The sequence below is a fragment of the Folsomia candida genome, unplaced genomic scaffold (assembly GCF_002217175.1).
Source record: "Folsomia candida strain VU population unplaced genomic scaffold, ASM221717v1 Fcan01_Sc002, whole genome shotgun sequence".
NCBI lineage: Eukaryota > Metazoa > Arthropoda > Collembola > Entomobryomorpha > Isotomidae > Folsomia > Folsomia candida.
In genome coordinates, this window is record NW_019091194.1 from 9,407,774 (window position 1) to 9,425,636 (window position 17,863).

The following is a 17,863-nucleotide window of genomic DNA, read 5'->3' on the forward strand; positions in this document are numbered from 1 at the left end:
TTGTATCTCATCTTTGCTGATACGTATGTACTCATCGTGAACAAATAATAAATGATAAGCAGATTCATAATGGCCTTGCATGTATTATCAATATGTATTCAATATGCATGCTACCTGCTAATAGGCAGTACGCGTAAAAGGCAGTATTTATGCATTTATGCAATGCACAGCTGAATTTAAAGGACAATCAATTAACAAATTTACATACAGACACACTATATTTTTTGAACATGCATTGATTATTGATAAATATACACTTAATATATACTTGTATAAATACTGCTTTTCTTGAAAATTATGGATCCGACATCGTTGAACTTACATCGGCGAAGGTGTGTAAGCACATATTTGCATATTACGCACTTAACAACTTATTGTCGGGTTGACTAATTGAGAATCGCTGTTTTAATTTAAAGAATTTAATTTCTTTATGCATATTTTATAGGGAGCTTTTGAAGGTGTTGAACAAATTAAAGAACAATATACGGCGAACCCAAACCCTTCTCTTTAAGGCTGACGAGATTCTCAATGGGCTGGAAGTTGAAGTAATAGATTTTCAGGCCGAATCTGATAGCTACGTGGGAGAAAATGAGACATTGATGCGAGTAGAACATGAACGTGAGGAAATTGTGGTGGGGGCGGCTGCAGGGGATAGTTCATCCGCATTGAAGTTGGGTGACCGAGTAGTGTGGCTTATCAGAAATGACGAGCCAGTGGTGGGGACAGTATTATGGATGGGCATGATGTCGGATGGGTTGGTTGCTGGCGTCGAATTTGTAAGCTGGTTTATTTTATAGTAAACATGCACCTGCCCCATTAAAAAATTATCCTGCATGTGTGTACTCAATAGGACGATGCTATCGGAAACACTGATGGAAACTTGGATGGGAAGGAAATATTTAAATGCCAACCCAAACACGGACGATTTGTTTTAGTAAGAGAATTAATTTTATGGAAAGATTTTACGGGTGATAGGTATTGAATACACAAAGTTCTTTCTAATATGGCGTACCCATTGTTAACACTAAATACACAAATATGCTATGCAAACATTTCTAATGTACATTAAATTAAAGAAGGTTGAGTTGTTTTACCTAAAATATAAGTTGTTTACCGAGTACAATTCCATTAAAGAGTTTCCTTTATCAAAATGCGCATGTTGATACAAAAAGTGTCATATTGTTTTTGTTTACATATACTCAGGAAGGAGAACGCTTCGCCCTTGAATTCTGAGATTATGATAACCGATAGCTTTGGAATTTCGAAGCATAATATAAGAATAATTAAAGTCTCATCCTATAAGAATAGTTCCATTAGTCTTACACCCAGTCAAAGGTGTGAGATAGGATATTAAGTAAGATAAGTGCAAGAATTTTCAAAATTCAGGCAACATTGTATTCCTGGCGAACGTTTAAACGAGCGAAAGCAGTTTTTTTGCAATTTTCGCCATTTCAATGGGAAGGAATAAGATTCATGCAAATTGTCGATTTTACTATTCTCAAATGATGTTGAATGCATAGAATGTCAGAGTGCCAGAAGGCCATCAAAATCTTTGAGTGCAAAGGCGAGGTTCTCTCTACCTTAGATAGAGCTATTAATTTCGCCGATTCATAGTTCAACACTTACGTAAAATAAATTTCGTTTTGTGCCCGACATTCGACATGCCATGATATTAAATAATTCTTGCCCAGCGTGCAGAGGTACTACTTTTAGGACTTGAATAAATGAAAATGAAGCAAATGGTGGATCCAATTCACACCTGAATACATGATATGTACCGAACAAGCTGAATGCAAACGGGATGGACATAATGGATGATGAACGAGTTCTTAATATTTAATAAACTTGCAAAGCATACTCACATTTTGGAAAGTTGTGAGAGATACCACAAACGCGTTTGTCATTGTTGATTCGCTTCTGGAGCAAAAAGGGGCTTATTTTGTATATTTCAACGTAATTATTGTTTTCCAAATATTCTCGAGCAATATATTTACTGTGGGGATTATCTTTTTTGCTACAAATTGTAAGATTTTGATATGCATGATACCAATGATACATGTTGATGAAAAATGTGTATTTATGAAGCGAAATATACTTTTATATATATTTATTGCACAAAAACAAACCAAGAGGATCTACTATTAATTTTTATTTACACTCATATTGTACTGTTTTTACTCATGTCATGGTGTCTTCAATTCTTCCAAATTAGTTTATGTTAGTACTTGTATTCTATACATCCAATAATTAAAATAAAATATATATTAGTTAAAGCTGCAAAAATGAATAATTATTGATTGTAGGACAACAAATATTTAAAGTGTTTGGTATAAGTTGGTGTATGAGTATATTTTTAATAATTGTTTTGGTAAACTTCAAAATACTGGTCATTGATATAATACGAATATGATTAATTGCATATTTAGTACTTGACTTGATAATAAAAAATGAAGTTTAAAGCATTGGTTAATTAGATTATGGTGGGCAGCACATTCGTTGCGTAATTTAAAATCATACCTAAAATCAAATGCATACATATCAGTACATCATACACAGCTAAACTAACAAATACGTACATATACGACAGTGTCAATTAATTACTTTATCCTTATTTTTGTTCCATACCATTCTACACAATTTTGAAAAATCTATGAGATCGCATTAAGTGAAACCAATAGCTAATAATCGTCTACAAGTGGCAGTAAAAGTTTTTCAATTCATGAGCTTTTCTAATTTCTAATCCTAAGCTTAGAATTTTTGTACCTTGTGTGTGGGTGACTACAGGATTTATTGCAACACTGGCCTTTTTGTGCTATTGTAACATGGACAATTTCATTGTTCTTAGGTGTATACACATTATTAACTAATTACTAAATATATGTATGTATAGTACGTGAGTCGAGTGACAAAATATTTTTTGTCATGAAAATACACTGTGTTTAGGGGATCAAATTTGACCGAAAGAGATTCCGAAAGATTTGGTTCCTGTGTTTAAAAATTATTATCCTCAATGTACTAAGATTTTGTGATTTTGAGTATACATACATTGCTTTTTGGTTGGATGGCTTTGAGAGAGTTGCTGTTTTATCATTTTCTTTTTAAGCTATCTTTGGTTTGGTCAATATGAGTATTAAGTGTGACCTTTTAATTTGCACTTTACGTTGACTATTTACATAATCTCAATTTTCACACAGATTTCGGAGGCAGAAATCATATCTAAGATTCTAGTGGAAAAATTTGTGTTCAAAATTCGTAATTTTTACATACAAGAAATCACCAACAGATTTGTCAAAACTTTAAACAATTGCCTCCGTTGTGATTATGCTTTTCTCAAAAGTTGTACATGAAAACGGAGAAGGCCATGTAGGCGTTGATGACCCACCCAACGCCACAACTGGCAAATCTTAGCCATGCTTTTCTTGCTCGTGGGGCACAGTAGAAAATGGTGTGACCAATCCTTGCAATCGTAAAGAGTTGAAACAGACAGCGAGCAAATTCAATTCCTGGGTTGGTGAAGCAAAACAAAGTGGCCAAAAATATGAAGGGAAGTATGTTCTCCAAGTCGTTGAGGTGCGCTCTGAAATGAAAATAATTTGTGATATATAAATAATTGTTCCTAAATAAATAACATTATTATCTTAATTAATTCCGTCTTTTTTTAATAGCTTATGTAATTACCTTCGGTATCGTTCAACGTCTTGGTCAGTGTGCTTGATGCTCACTTCTCCCCCAGGAACGAAGGCCTTGTCTTCCGGATTGGCAAAGACCTACACAAAGGTAACACATATGAAACCTTCAAATCTTCATTCTTTAGGCAAGTAATAAGTTGTGCAGTTTAATAAGCGAAAATTTAGGAAAAAGAAACAGAAAGAAAAAGGGGCTTGCAGTACTTCAGACGAGTCTGTGGCTGCAGTGGAGCCAGAGCAAGTGCTTTCATCAACGCTAACGCTAACCTTCTTGTTGATCCTCTGTTTAGCCACGAGGACGGGCATCACCAAAATTTTAGCCAGGAGGATGGCCGAGTAAAAGGCCAAAATGCCAAATATTTCAAAATCCACGTCAATCTTCATCTTACAAATTTCAATTTAAGCACACACTTTCACTGCTCTGCTTTATTTGCCACTTCTTGGTTGTAAGCTCTTTTATATAGACGCTCTCTGGTTTGTTGGCTTTCCTCCAAACTTTTTCAAGCAAACTGCTCAACCTAAATTTTTGTCGTGATGTGAGACAGTAAATTGGAACACAGAAATTTCAAATGACTTAAAATTCTGATGATTTGAATTTGAAAACAAGGAATTCTGATGACGCTGGTGTTTGTTTTGATTTGAGGGTTGTTGCACTACTAGCCTTGAATCCTGATACTGCTGCTACTGGAAGGGAGTCACACGAATACGGATAGTACTGGCTGGCTGGTGTGGCGTGGGAATGGTTTGTTTTGTTGTTGCCAACCAGGTTGGGGAGGCAAACCCGTGGCGTCCCTAATAATATGCCTTCGCGTTTCCAGATGCGGTCGGGGAAAAATCTCACCCCTTCGGAGCACAATCGGCAACTTTCAAAATGCAGAGGGGAGAGAGTGTGTGTTTGTGGATAGTAAGTGCGATATATACCTATGCAGTTATTTTCGTGCAAAGGATACCGTGTTGCGTTCGTTGCGTAATAATAGTGCGTTCATGAGAAAGCGTGATGTGGTGGTGAACGCCTGCTTATTCCAAGCGATGAGATAAAATCCAGTAAGTTGTAAGCGTCTCTCTATAACAATAGGTACATGTACGCATTCACAGATTGCAGGTGTAGACGCTTCGAGTGGTATTTTAAGTTTTGACTAATCAAAGATACATAGGTGCAAACCGACTTTATTCACTGAAAATGAATGATCCTTTCACGGAATTGGTATAAATATATGTGCATATGCATATACCTACTTATAAGTATTGGCTGTTCCGGTGGGGGTTCAAGCAAGTCTCCCATCATGAGGACTATATTTGTGATAATCAGAGTATATATACATTGCAAATTGCAATAATATTGTTTCTCTTGAGTGAACGGGGGCGGAAGTTGAGGGAGTGATGAAAAGTAAAAATAAATTGTCCAGCTTTTATGGGAACTGAAAAACTGATTAAAATCACCTCAGCAAAACCTGCTGACTTTTCATATCCTATTTGTAGATCTCACAGTTTACAAAAATTGTTTTGCACACATTTCACATTGCAATTATGCAGTTCTGTATATATTCTAATGATCATAAATGAACCTATGCAAAATTTCCGCAACATGCTAACAAATTATAAATCTCTCTCAAAATTGTTAAAGATATCAATGCAATATAAATGTATGATGAATCTGGGATGACATTTTTAACTTTTATTTCAAAAACAAAGTATTACAAACTGGTCATGATGCAAGCTTAACATGAAACATGCACAGAACTTTGGGTTGCTAATTTAATTATCTTCTTAATTCACTTTATTATTGTCTTCTGGTGAAGTTTTGAGTAGGATGACTGCATCATTTTCTTTTGTTGTCCCTTCGTCCACAATTTCACTCTGATCATCGCTGCTATCATACTCATCGGGATCTAACTCTTTTTTAGGCATCGGAATTCCTAGTCGAAGACGTTGAGCCTTTTCAAACCTTTTCATCACAATTTGCATGACATCCTCGAAGCAGGAGTGGAATAACTGCTTTAGTGTTGAATGACTAACAAACACGAGGTCAACGTCCGTTTCCGCAATGTAACAGCAATTATAACGACGATTGCCCAGAATTGCATTCTCCTAAAATTACAGTAATCTCATTATCCAAATCCGTAAGTTGCTTATTTGTTTACTAATATATTTAAACCGGAAGGCTCAATATCTTGTACAAATTACTTACATCTCCAAAATGACGAGGAAAGTTTACTCTCCCTTCTTTCGTCTTGTAAGAACTACCATCGTCACCCAGCACGGGGTACGTTTTCCGGTAACGAACTGTTCCGTAATTTATAAAATACATGAAATCTCCTACTTGTCCACTTTTGATAATGTACTCTCCTTGAAGCACTATCATGCGTCTAAGTTTTAATGAGAGTGCTCGGCAGAAATTGTCAGGAAGGTTATAAAACAGATAGCTCTGGAAGCATGATAACGAAAATAATCATAAGATTTACGAATTAATTACCATTATATTTAAATATATAGACAATTGCACATAAAGTACGTACCCTCGTAAAGTGTTTCTCGTGTAGATGAAACATAAGGTCCAAGTGTAATCCAACAGGCAAATCCGTCACCAATTTTGGTTCGAAAACCCCTCTTTTCCTAACCCATAATGATTCCAAGTGATCTGAAAGACGTTGCAGGGTATCATCAGATACACCATCATACTTATAGTCAGCCTGAGAAAGATTCAGTAATAAATTATCTATTTATATTTTAATAAAGAAATATAAATTAGACTTGGCTTATCGTTGACAAATTTACCAAGGTCTCGCTAACAGCCAGTCTGTAGGTAGACTTTGGTTCCAAATATACATGGATGCAATTGACGAGATCTGCAAGCGTCAGGGCTAGCCAGGCTTTCGAAGTTATCGCCAGCACGCTTGTGAAAATCATCTCAAACTCCGTAATTGGTCTCACATCTCCATAACTTATAGCGGAAAATGTACTAAAGATAAAGTACATTGTGTAGACGTATGGGTATTTTAAATAATCTCCTTCTGAGACATTCGAAAAAATAAGAAAGTTCAGGTTAAACCTTGTTTTGAGTACTTATATCTATGTACAAATTCACATCCAAGTAAGGGCATAGATATGTAAATACAAGAAATATGCATACCTTTCTTCGTTCCAAGCCAAGTAGTATCTCTAAATTCGTACAAGCATTCGGTAAAGTTAGTTTCCTTAGGATTCTTGCAATCAATTAAAGTCCAAAATTGCAGTACGCAGGCCATGAAGTGGAGATAAATGTATGTAAGAACAATAACTCTTGCAATTTTTATGGCATTCAAGTGCACATTATAACCAGCATGAAAGTCTTTTGGGACGAAAAAATTCCACACGTGTACCTGATTGTGTAAAACAACAAACAGATACACTCTAAAGCAAATTCATATAGCAAATTATATTTCAAAATTATATACATACTATACGCAACAGCCGGTTAATACGCAAAATTGTTGCAAGGTGCCACGGGTCCATCCATTCTATCTGAGACGGAGCAATTACCTAAAGATTGACATTTTACTCAGTTTCAAAAAACAAGTTTCGATTTCACTATGCAAATTGTATGGTACTCCAGCTTTTAATAATTTTTTGCAATTACCTCAAAAGGAAATATGGTCATGAGATCAAACGTAAACCCTCGAAAGTGTCCAAAATACCTTGAATGATACGAGTACAAGAATTTTACAAATCTGCTCTTCAATTCATTATTCAATCCTCTTTTATGTACGTACTTTGCAACAATATCTCCCCAGTCCCCCACAATTGTCCCATCTTCATCGACAGAGGCCACGTAAAATGATACAATCATCTTTGCAATATAAATCCCGTCGAAAGCATAACTGATGCAAAACATCATCAGGTCAAAATTCTTGAACGCAGCTTGGTATGATATGACAATTGTACTTCCAAGGGCACCAATAAAATATAGCAAGTAGAGGAAATGAGTCAACGATGAATCGTGATGAATAACAAATCCTCGGTATATATCGTGGTAGTTGGATTTAGGCATGTCGAAATCGTTCCTAGTTTTTTTTGAAGACATACGTAGGACAATTTTACTCGTGATATTTTAATATTCTAACCTGATGTAGAATACATAAGTACTTACTCAAAGTCGGCTAATGGTTGAAACCCCAAACTTAAAGGATTCTCAAATGCGGGATCTAATCGTTTCTTGTACCCAGAATTATGTGACGAACAAATATCCAAATACTCGGAATGTTTCCCAGAAAAGGGGGTCAGATCTGACATTGTCCGCTTTAATGGAACATTTTGCTCAGGTTCTTCAACTTTTCTTCCCTTTGAATCGTGATTGTATGGTTTGGCTCGGTCCTGCAATGGAAATATTGCAGATACCTCAAATTCTATAAATAATACAATCTGCATTACAAGTCCTCTGTAAGTAATTAAACACACCAATCGCAAGACTTCTCGCATGTACCGCACGTCATCAGGAAACACGACAGCCAGCAAAGCCAACTCTTGCTTCGGGAAAACCAAAAGTTGTAGCTTAAAATGAATTAAATTATGACAAGCTTAGGCATATGTACATATTTATTAATTTTTTTGCACTATTTATTAAAAGTTTTCTGTATTTTTCGTATATTATCGCTCAGGTCACCTACCTGATCCATTGATACACAAGTATACTCGTAGAAATCTCCAAATGTTCCCAGCATTCTGAGGTCAAATATTACACAAATTGTTTTTGATTACAATTTTTAACAAATGTCGAGACCAACGCATACCCAAAGTCTTTAACTCGAGTGCCTATATAAGCTTCTTTACTGCAAAGAACAATTCCAGACTTGATGACATAGAAAATTTCAGCAACGTCGCCCTCCCGGAAAACAATTTGGTTCATTGGAATATAGTAAAGCCGAATAATATCACACAATCCTCGAAGGAAGCCGGGTGACGCTCGTTGAAGTGCAGGGGCCTATTCGAGTAAAATGAAAGTTTGCAAAAGTAAAATGCAGTTTTTAATGAATTAGAAAATACTTTTCAGCAATAAAATATGTAACTATGTACTTTGTGAAACACCAGTCTGTAAAAATGCATCCCTACGTCCTGCCTTATTGATGGGAAGAGTGTTGATAAGTGTTCTTGAGGATCAGCAGATCCACTCTTATGCCATTGGTGTTCATAGTAGCCCAAGATTGTGCTTTAAAATACAACGAATGCCTTAGCCTAACGAAATGTAGTTATTTCTTAAACCAATTGTTCTCATACGTTTTTAAATGATAATCCACATTTTCCTCAATCAGAAAGTCCATCAGGTGATTCACCTGTTTCTGGAAACTCCTGAGTCTGAAATCTTTCAACGGTTTAATGGAAACTACTCTGGCCATGATATAAGCAGTGCCAATGATATCTAGAGATGCAATAAACCACAAATCATCTCTGCATATCACATTAATAAGGTTAATATATGTCTATTGTTCTTGCAGAAGAATAAAGTTAGAGCCGCCAAAATCCGCTCCTTAGAGTTAACCGCTGCAAAGTCGCCAAAAGCACACCCTGTGGCAGTGGTTGTGGTCTAAAAAAGGTTGTAAAAGAAATTCATCGGTAATAATTAATTTAATTGGGAATCAAGATGTTCATTGTTCGTATGTATGTATTTCGAGGGACTTAGGTACATAGTAAAACGCTGCTGTATAGATTTCACTGTCTCTGGGAAATGTAACGTTGTCTGTCCATTTTGGTTGTGTATCTATACAATCATTTTGGGTTCGGTCAAGAAATAAAATGCATAAAAGCTATAGGGAAAAAAATTGATTGCGAAATAAACACTAACCAATGTCTTCACGTAGCATGGAGTTGCTTATCCACGTTTTGCCACGACATCTTGGCGTTGAATTGGGATAAGGACAGGTTAATGCCGGACAGGCCATTACAGATAAAATACAGCTCATTAAGTGACTGTGAAACATTAGAATGGGGATGATCTGCAGTAATCTGAAACATACGTAAAAGTTGCATTTTCAACAAGTAAAAAAATTATTTAAGGAATTGGAACTTTTTAAAGTAGGTGGGATCCCGAAGTTTTCGATTGACTTGTTTGTTATATCCGTAAATGTGATACTGTAATGCATTAGAATATAAACGTTAGCCTTTCAATGCCATATAGTACATATAAACGTAAAGAAAACTACTTTTGATACTTACAATCATGAGAATGCGGTTTAATTTACAAATGTAAACGAATATCGACGTCCTAAACCTAACATGATGCATATTATTTTATATTTTCTAGTGCATGCATGTAAGTATACATGACCACAGGTCATAACTGTTTATATTACTCTGTGGATGCCCAATTTGTAAGACAAAACTCAAACGTCCAAGCAAACAGTGGTCCTCCCAAGACGTCAGTTATGAAGGCTGTTGTTAAATAATTTTTTATTGTTTGGGCGGGATGATAGCAGTACTTTGGACCAAAGTAAGCAGTGTAAAGTCGCAAGAACCTATTGAGAAATTGACAGTTTAATTACATGATTATTACAATTATTACAGAAAAAATAAAAAATAAACTTTTGGTTTTTATAAATTATAAATGCCATGGCCGTACATATCAACGCAGCTGACAACGTCCGAGATATAAATCAGCATTAAAAACTTATGTTTGACACAGGGGAAGGCTTCTGAGATTGGAATAACAAACAGTATGACGTAAATAAAAAACAAACGAATAATTTCCCATGTTTTTTCGAACGACATCATTGGGTGAATGGTCACTCCAAAAGTAAATGGTCTAAAATACGCACAAGTTTCAAGTATTTAATCCTAATAATGTACGTATCCAGTACGCCCAAGAGTGAAATACCTTAAAATTCGTATCCACCATGGTGCCTCTTTCCAAGGTTCTTCCCACTTTCTGCTTTTAATTTGCAATTTCCTTTCATCGAAAGTTGGACCAGCGTAAAAATGAAGGGCCGGTATCAACGCTGGGGGTTGTCCCGCAGATCTGTCCTTATATTGGAGGACACTCTCCCACCCGTCTGGACACAATATGCGTTGATAGTTTTCCTGGTTATTTTTTTGTACCAGATTTCTCCAGGCGTTTCCATAAACTTTTGTTCTGCCCAGAATTTCATCAAAGACAAATGATTCAATCATGATTAGTTGAACGTCCGTACAACTCGTAATGTGAACCATGGATTGAAGTTTTAAAGCCTAGAATGAACAATACCCAACTGAGTCTCGCATGAATTATTTTAAATGCCTTGCATTACCTTACCATTTCTCCAAACCCTAGACATTGCCCTGGTCCATACTTTTTCACTATTGGGCATCCAACCCCGGAAATAATTTTTACCTGAAATAAAAAGAAAACAAATCTATATTGACCTTATTTGCTATATAAATCATAGCAAATCAAACCTCCACAACCCCCCTTCTCACGATGTACGTTTGCTTCACATAATTCCCATACGGAATTAAAACCGTGTTAGGACCAACATTGGTTACTCGTACTTGAGAGCAAAATTTTCGCATCATACTTGGATCTATCCACTAAACAGGTAAAACGAGCAGATTTGGAAATACCTTTTTATGTAAATAATGTAGTGTTTATCAAGTGTTAGAAAATCTACATACCTTAAAAAGTTTTATAAAACATGCTGTTTCTACTGTAGCTTCAACAATCATTTCTTCGAAAACCTTATGGCCGATCAACATGAATTTTGACTTGCGATCCTGCATTAAACTTTCAATCCCACGCCATGATTTCCATTGATTTATGATGAAATCATCTACGGATTTTATTAAACCTGGGTCAGCATAACTTTTCTTGAGACTGTAATAAACCCAATTCCGTGCTAGTTTGTATTTCATCCTGAAATAAATGCATTTAATTATGAATTTATAGCGAGATTAATTGAATGTAATAAAATTTTTGTAATTCAACGCACTGCGTATCTGATGCTTCTACACAAGTGGCAATCAATTCTGACCAGCAAGTAATTAGCAAATAAAATCCCAAAAGATATGCTGCCATATATATTTCGGATTCATTGGATATGTTGTGTACATCATTGAATCCGATTCCAAAAATTAAGGATATTGCCCAATACATGAAAATCCCAAATTTGCTCTCACTCTTGTCATTGTAATTGAAATGCAGTGATGATATGTTGTCCTTTTCCACAATACAATTTCTGCATTGCAAGACAGTTTCAAATAAAAAAAAAAAAAACAGATTAAATTGCTGTGCATTCTAAAGTATGACATACAGATAACCAGTATCAACGCAGTGGAGAAGTATTGCCCAAAATGCGACCATAATTACAAAACCAAAGATATAAGTGCAGTGTTTGATCATTCGTGCGATGAGCAAATTGAACTGGATATCATGTTCCAACTGCCAAGTTTTGTAAAATAACTGTGTAGAGAAAAATTATCCAAACACGTTAATCACCGTAGTATAAATGCATACATTACGTGAATGTACATAAATATTACTGCTAAAGATCTTACAGTAAAGAACTTTAAAAGCCTGTTCATTTGCATCGTGAGAGGAGCCGGTAGAGTCGTGGACAAATACCAAAATGGGAAAACTGCAAGGATATCAAACCATGCCCGATAAGTCCGAAGTTCGGAATGGAGTTGGGTTGTAAACTCTTGAACATCGATTTTCGAAGTCATTTCTTCAAATTAAAAAAATAAATAGATCATTACATATGTGAAAAAAACTTGATAAAAAATGCTTTTAAACAGATTCCGTCCACGTAAGTGACTTACGCGATGGATTTCTAAAAACTGCGAGTAGAAGAACAACATCCAGTGTGTAGAGAATGTCCGTCACGCAATTTATGACCGTTACATTGGTCCCCTTATTGTTTTCCAGTACGGCCACCATGAACCAAAGGGTGTACCAAATTACGTACACAAACATAAAACAGTTCCACACGTGGTATATGAGTGTGTCCTTGGATATAGCAACGCCGAAGCGAAAACCAAAATTGAAATTAGGAACCCATACTTCCTAAAAAATAGAGTTTAATACAAACTACATAAATATATATGTGATACATATAATACACATGATGCATATGTGCATAACCATGCAAGATATACATACACGTATTTCGACCTATGCATTACCTTTGCAAATTTGTATGATGAATTTGACGCTCTGTTTCTGAACTCTGGTCTGAGCTTCCATGCAACGGATCTATCATATTCGTTGAATTCGTTCTTATCAAATTGAACCAATTTCAAGTATCGTCGATACGAAAATAAGCTGACAAATTGGGACATGTAGTTAATACTGCAAATGAACATAATTAAGTACTAACAATTACATTATATATCAACAATATGATTTATGAGTCTAAAAATGTATATACTCACTCTCCATCGCTGGGAGACACGTTATTACTGTGGACGGAGGATGACCTTAAAGAAGTCAAATCCCACTCTCGATCATTAGCTGGGTCGTCGCCATTGTCTTCATTTTCTTGCTTAAGTTCAGAAGATTCTTGTTCTGGCGTTAACCTTGGATGAACAAAATCCAAGCGTCGCTACACCAGATTGGCAAAAAATAAAATTAAGTATTTAAAAACTTAAAAATTTCAGCACAAATAAAGCATCACACCAAAATGATAATGTGCATCTGTCGCCGTGCAGCAGTGTCCACTTTAAGCACGTCATTTACTGCTTTCCAGGATAGGACCTGTTCAATTTTACACTTGATTCAATCATTTTCATACATTGAAACTCCGCAATTTCCAGTACCATTGTTTCGCAATCCGTCATTGCTTGAACTCCTACGCTGCGATACCTATTTTATTAGGACACTTTGTTAAGACTTTATAAAGCGTTTTCCATGATGAAAACTACAACACATACGTGGGGCATATTATGTTAATTTCGCCAATAAGTGATCCTGAGGATAGATTTATGATCCTTTTGTTGTTTACCGGGTCCACTATCTTTTTCACATAAAGAAATTAAACTAATAAATTACATGAAATTTCAAGCTGAATTATGTAACTGTATGTACTTGAGCTTTTCCAAATGTTAAGAATGTCATATTTCTGTCTGCAGTATCAGGTCGTATAATAAAATCGCCGGCGAAATACGTCCTACTTTCAACTGATGGGGCTAAAAATTCAATTGCAGTCTTTGTAAGGGTTTGAAGAAGTTCGGACTAAATTAACCAACAACATATTAATTAAAAACTATGCAAATTTATTTAGGAACTAGAGATGAGATTTCAAATGTAAATTTTATATACGGCGTATATCAATGGGGCTGCTCTTTCTACACATACGGTTTGCTCAAGGATCGGTGGCAAAAGATGTCTCTATAAATGTTGCAAATTTTTTCATCGTTGTAGAAATTCCCTTAAAAAAATTAAATGACCAAAATAAAATTAAACATTTCAAATCGTACAAGTCCTTTGTCCGTATAAACACGCCTCCTATTCCAAACATTGCTTAAACAATTCATCACATTTGTCTCTGTCGTGTAATCGAATTTCAGGCGTTTCTATACGATAGAAATACTTATGATCGACACATTAAAAATTTAATAGATTATCTGGTTGATTAGGAAGAATCGTTTAAAATGTATGTAATTACCATGAAACTGCGGACGCTTCGAACTTCTGAAAAGAACAGTAAACGTGGCATGTCCACCATGAGAGTCAAATTCATAAGGATCAGCATTAGAAAGAACTGCGTCATGATTGAAAATGCCATGAAGACAATGCAGTAAACCATTTCCCAAGTTTCAATTGGCGCAGCATAGAACGTACTAAAAATATATATGTATATTTTGTATGTATGTAATAATAAGTACAAACAAGTACATACAAGTATATTTTTATGATAAATGCTGTGCATACGCTGAATTTCGAATGGTCATCCAACTCCACACAAACGCCACCATATATTGTCCTACATAGTTAAAGTACATAATTAAAGTGTTGTGCACATCAACATTTTATGAGATTGTGTATATCTTTATATAATAAAGGTCGTGCTCACTTAAAGGGTCAGGTTGGTCCAATCTGACTTTCGTATGAAATGGGTGATACCCTCTGGTCCCCAGTATATTAGTGTAGTTATGATATCGTTGCAACCACCCTTGCCAGCAATGTGGTGGATCAACATCATTTATGACAGGCTATATATTAACATCAGATTTTTCAAATTACTAATTTACTTGGTATGCGTTAGTTTGCTTCATATTTAGAGAAGAATCAAACTCACGTCACAATTCAATCCAAACCATACGCACGCCAAGGCATGAAATACAACCAGGGAGCACGTACCGAGAAGTGGTAACGCTGTTTTCCATAACCTGCAAAAATGCGTAAAGAAAAATCAAGGATCCTTCTGGCATGAGATTTACAATTTCTGATAAAATTAATCCTGCTAATGTTGATTACATATGTAGAACCCTATTTCTGGTTTGGTTCGTTTTTCTTCCATACTCAAGTCATGTTGTGTGACATTGACATGACCGATTGTTTGTAATAATATATGTATGAATATAATTGACGAATAAACTACGTTAACCTAGTTAAACTAACTATCTCCTTATATGTAGTTGTGAAAATCTTCTATCTTGTCATTAAGGGAATTTAAGGCGTGATCCATATACGTACCTGCCCGGAAGTGTTACACAGCTCCGCTCTTTTTCGGAAACTGCAGTTTTAAAATTATGAATAAGTGCTAAATAGAATCGATTACACTAAATAGGTGAACTTACGAAACCACCGGTACAGATATTCCAGGCGAAGCACTCGATAGAGTCGCATGTATGCGTAAATTCTCAACCACTTGGCGGACCTCGTGTTTTTCCAAAAAAATGTCAAGTACTCAAGTGGGCATAGCTGGATTAGGAAAATGCACGACTTGGCGTAATGCCACCACTTGTCCAAGGCTTGCGACCATTGATACCTAGATTAGAAATCGTGTGTGAAACATTACGTACGTTCTATGCTTTGAAAAGTGGTACATACCAGGACCCTCCGTCTGGTTCATAGCTATATCGAAAGAGGTGAAGATCTGGAAGAAGACAACAACATTTTGACCGACATTTTGAAGTAGGTATTTTATTTATTCGGCTGAAATACAATATAGTGGCGCATCATCGTATTTTTATTTAAACAAAATAAACCAGTACTTCGAAGGATTAGATAAAAATGTGCTACAAGTATGTATGAACGAACGCATTACTTTCTCTACGTCAAAATCGTATACAAAAGCATAAGTACATTTCGCACATATTTCGCACCACTTTGATCATTATATGCTTGTCAAATTTCGAATTATATGTATGTCATTTTAAGGGTTGTAAAGTATAAGGGAAACATATTTAAAATGAATGCTGAAAAATAAAAATGTACGAGATGTGGTCAAATTTTTGGAAGGAATGTGGAACTTCCTGCTCTATTGTTTTTCAACATCAAATGGATGAAATGCATGTAGGTGAAATTGTGTACTCATTTAAAAAAAGCATTCACTTTTACCTTCGAAAACAATCCTCCATAGCGTTTCAACCACGTGAATAAGGTCGGCAGCGTGTAGAAGTAGACCGGTGGTGGTGCTGTAGTCTATGAATCTTATGTCATAAATCGCCAGGTAGGTGGGAATCATGTACGAAAGTATCATCCCCACGATCACCACGTACTTGAAGAGGAAGCAAATCCTGAGCCATCTCGACCCTAGGAGGGTTGTCCGTGCTCTAATGTTGTTGAAGGTGTAGGCAGCATCCTGGCGCAATGTGTCGAATTTCTGGGACAAGCGTGGGTTAGAGGAAGATTTGGGTCTCATAACGAACTTTGTTTAAATGTGCAAATAAATCAGCCAGAAATTTCTTTGAATTATATATGGCGTCATATTTGAGGTTACCATCTCCTACCAAAATCAGAAATATGTATATTTTTTCGAGCCAGATCAATATCATAGTTTCTTGGCAACGCTTACATGTGCTGTCATACACGATTACCAGTAGGCATAACGATGTCGACTTATCGACGTGTCGACGTATAACATAACTAGTATCGATAAGTTATGTATGATAAAAATTAAGCGAGTTAAATAAATTATTAATTGAAGTTTTTCATATTTTAAACTGGTCATAAGGTTTCAACGATGATAAACATAATGCTTGAAGATGGGTCTGCAATCACTGGAATCAGGGTCAATATGGTTAAATTTAAATTGAAAGCAAAAGCTGTATATCATCCACCCCCATATGTATATTTACCCAACAATGTCTTTTCTCTCTGGACAAAACGAAAACAAAGCGTTAAAAATTATAAGCAACAATTGTTCGAATTCTCCTAGTTCAGATTTTTTAATGTTTAAAGCGATGGCTGACACAACTTTTAAATATGTAACAATAAATTAAGAAAGACAAAGAGAACGATTGACTAGGGCTAGTTTGGTACAAAAAACTTACTGCTTAAGGCTGCCTGGGACACAGGCACAAAAATAATTTCTTAAAAATGATGTTTAGGGGTCATTTTTGGACAGAATGGAAAACGGATCGGTAATTCTGTGGAGAAACCCGATCCCCACAGAATTACGGATCCGTTTTCCATTCTGTCCAAAAATGACCCCTAAACATCATTTTTAAGAAATTCCATCTCCCAGGCACGGTTAAACCTTACTTAAAATCACTGTAAGTCATTTTAGCAGTACTGCTAAAATATTTACTTAAATATTTTATTTATCTGTATAACTCAATTATTCTGTGCAATTATTATAGACAAGCAATCACAATCGTGATCCTACACAGTGATTTGTGGGATGTAAAATATTCTTATGATATGTTCGACTTTTTTTGCATATCTGATTTTTGAATTACTTAAATGCCTCGAATTATTCGAATCTAATAAAAACGAAACAATTTTATTAGTTCAACTAATAAAATTGTTTCGTTTTTAGTGAAGTGGTTTTAGATGACAACTAATTTAGTTGTCATTTTCAGTGCCATGAAATTCCCAATATTTGTTGCTTGTTTTTATTCGAAAGGTATCCCAACAATCACTGTATCGTTCAGATACATTGCGCGTTTATGATTTTTGTTAAAATATCTCGAGTTTCATCCAATTCCTTGACAGATATTGATGAAGACCTAATCAATTATATGCATATGACAACAAAACAATCAATATGTAAAAATCATATGGATGGAGA

General features: G+C 35.5%; 3 protein-coding genes across 4 annotated transcripts; 1 reads left to right on the forward strand and 2 right to left on the reverse strand.

Moving 5' to 3' along the window:
* Positions 1–131: 131 nt before the first annotated feature.
* Positions 132–1,154, forward strand: LOC110844770 (tubulin-folding cofactor B). Its single transcript, XM_022091058.2, has 3 exons — positions 132–332; positions 446–776; positions 851–1,154. Exons 1-3 carry the CDS (start codon positions 298–300, stop codon positions 980–982), a joined length of 498 nt encoding a protein of 165 aa, XP_021946750.1. The 5' UTR covers positions 132–297; the 3' UTR covers positions 983–1,154.
* Positions 1,155–2,092: 938 nt separating this feature from the next.
* Positions 2,093–4,508, reverse strand: LOC110844243 (microsomal glutathione S-transferase 1). Of its 2 annotated transcripts, none has more exons than XM_035848041.1 (3): positions 3,891–4,508; positions 3,679–3,767; positions 2,093–3,577 (listed from the first exon to the last, which is right to left on the reverse strand). In XM_035848041.1, exons 1-3 carry the CDS (start codon positions 4,068–4,070, stop codon positions 3,331–3,333), a joined length of 516 nt encoding a protein of 171 aa, XP_035703934.1. In that variant the 5' UTR covers positions 4,071–4,508; the 3' UTR covers positions 2,093–3,330. The 2 variants fall into 2 exon arrangements, with proteins under 2 accessions (XP_035703934.1, XP_021946089.1); XM_022090397.2 differs by having other exon boundaries at positions 3,954–4,472.
* Positions 4,509–5,339: 831 nt separating this feature from the next.
* Positions 5,340–6,594, reverse strand: LOC118434454. The gene is made up of 4 exons (XM_035848040.1): positions 6,462–6,594; positions 6,203–6,376; positions 5,875–6,111; positions 5,340–5,774 (listed from the first exon to the last, which is right to left on the reverse strand). The coding sequence occupies exons 1-4, from the start codon at positions 6,591–6,593 to the stop codon at positions 5,454–5,456; spliced, it is 864 nt and encodes a 287-aa protein (XP_035703933.1). The 5' UTR covers position 6,594; the 3' UTR covers positions 5,340–5,453.
* Positions 6,595–17,863: the final 11,269 nt, after the last annotated feature.

Bases quoted from the DNA above. Each gene is read 5' to 3' on its own strand.
- LOC118434454 (XM_035848040.1), bottom strand. From the start codon at position 6,593: ATGATTTTCACAAGCGTGCTGGCGATAACTTCGAAAGCCTGGCTAGCC. The intron at 6,112-6,202 runs GTACGTACTTTA...TCATGCTTCCAG, and splicing joins ACGAGAAACACTTTACGAGG to AGCTATCTGTTTTATAACCT. The intron at 5,775-5,874 runs GTAAGTAATTTG...CTGTAATTTTAG, and splicing joins TTCCTCGTCATTTTGGAGAT to GAGAATGCAATTCTGGGCAA.
- LOC110844770 (XM_022091058.2), top strand. From the start codon at position 298: ATGGATCCGACATCGTTGAACTTACATCGGCGAAG. The intron at 333-445 runs GTGTGTAAGCAC...CATATTTTATAG, and splicing joins TTGAACTTACATCGGCGAAG to GGAGCTTTTGAAGGTGTTGA. The intron at 777-850 runs GTAAGCTGGTTT...TGTACTCAATAG, and splicing joins TGGTTGCTGGCGTCGAATTT to GACGATGCTATCGGAAACAC.
- LOC110844243 (XM_035848041.1), bottom strand. From the start codon at position 4,070: ATGAAGATTGACGTGGATTTTGAAATATTTGGCATTTTGGCCTTTTAC. The intron at 3,768-3,890 runs GTACTGCAAGCC...ACCTTTGTGTAG, and splicing joins CAGCCACAGACTCGTCTGAA to GTCTTTGCCAATCCGGAAGA. The intron at 3,578-3,678 runs GTAATTACATAA...TTTTCATTTCAG, and splicing joins GACGTTGAACGATACCGAAG to AGCGCACCTCAACGACTTGG.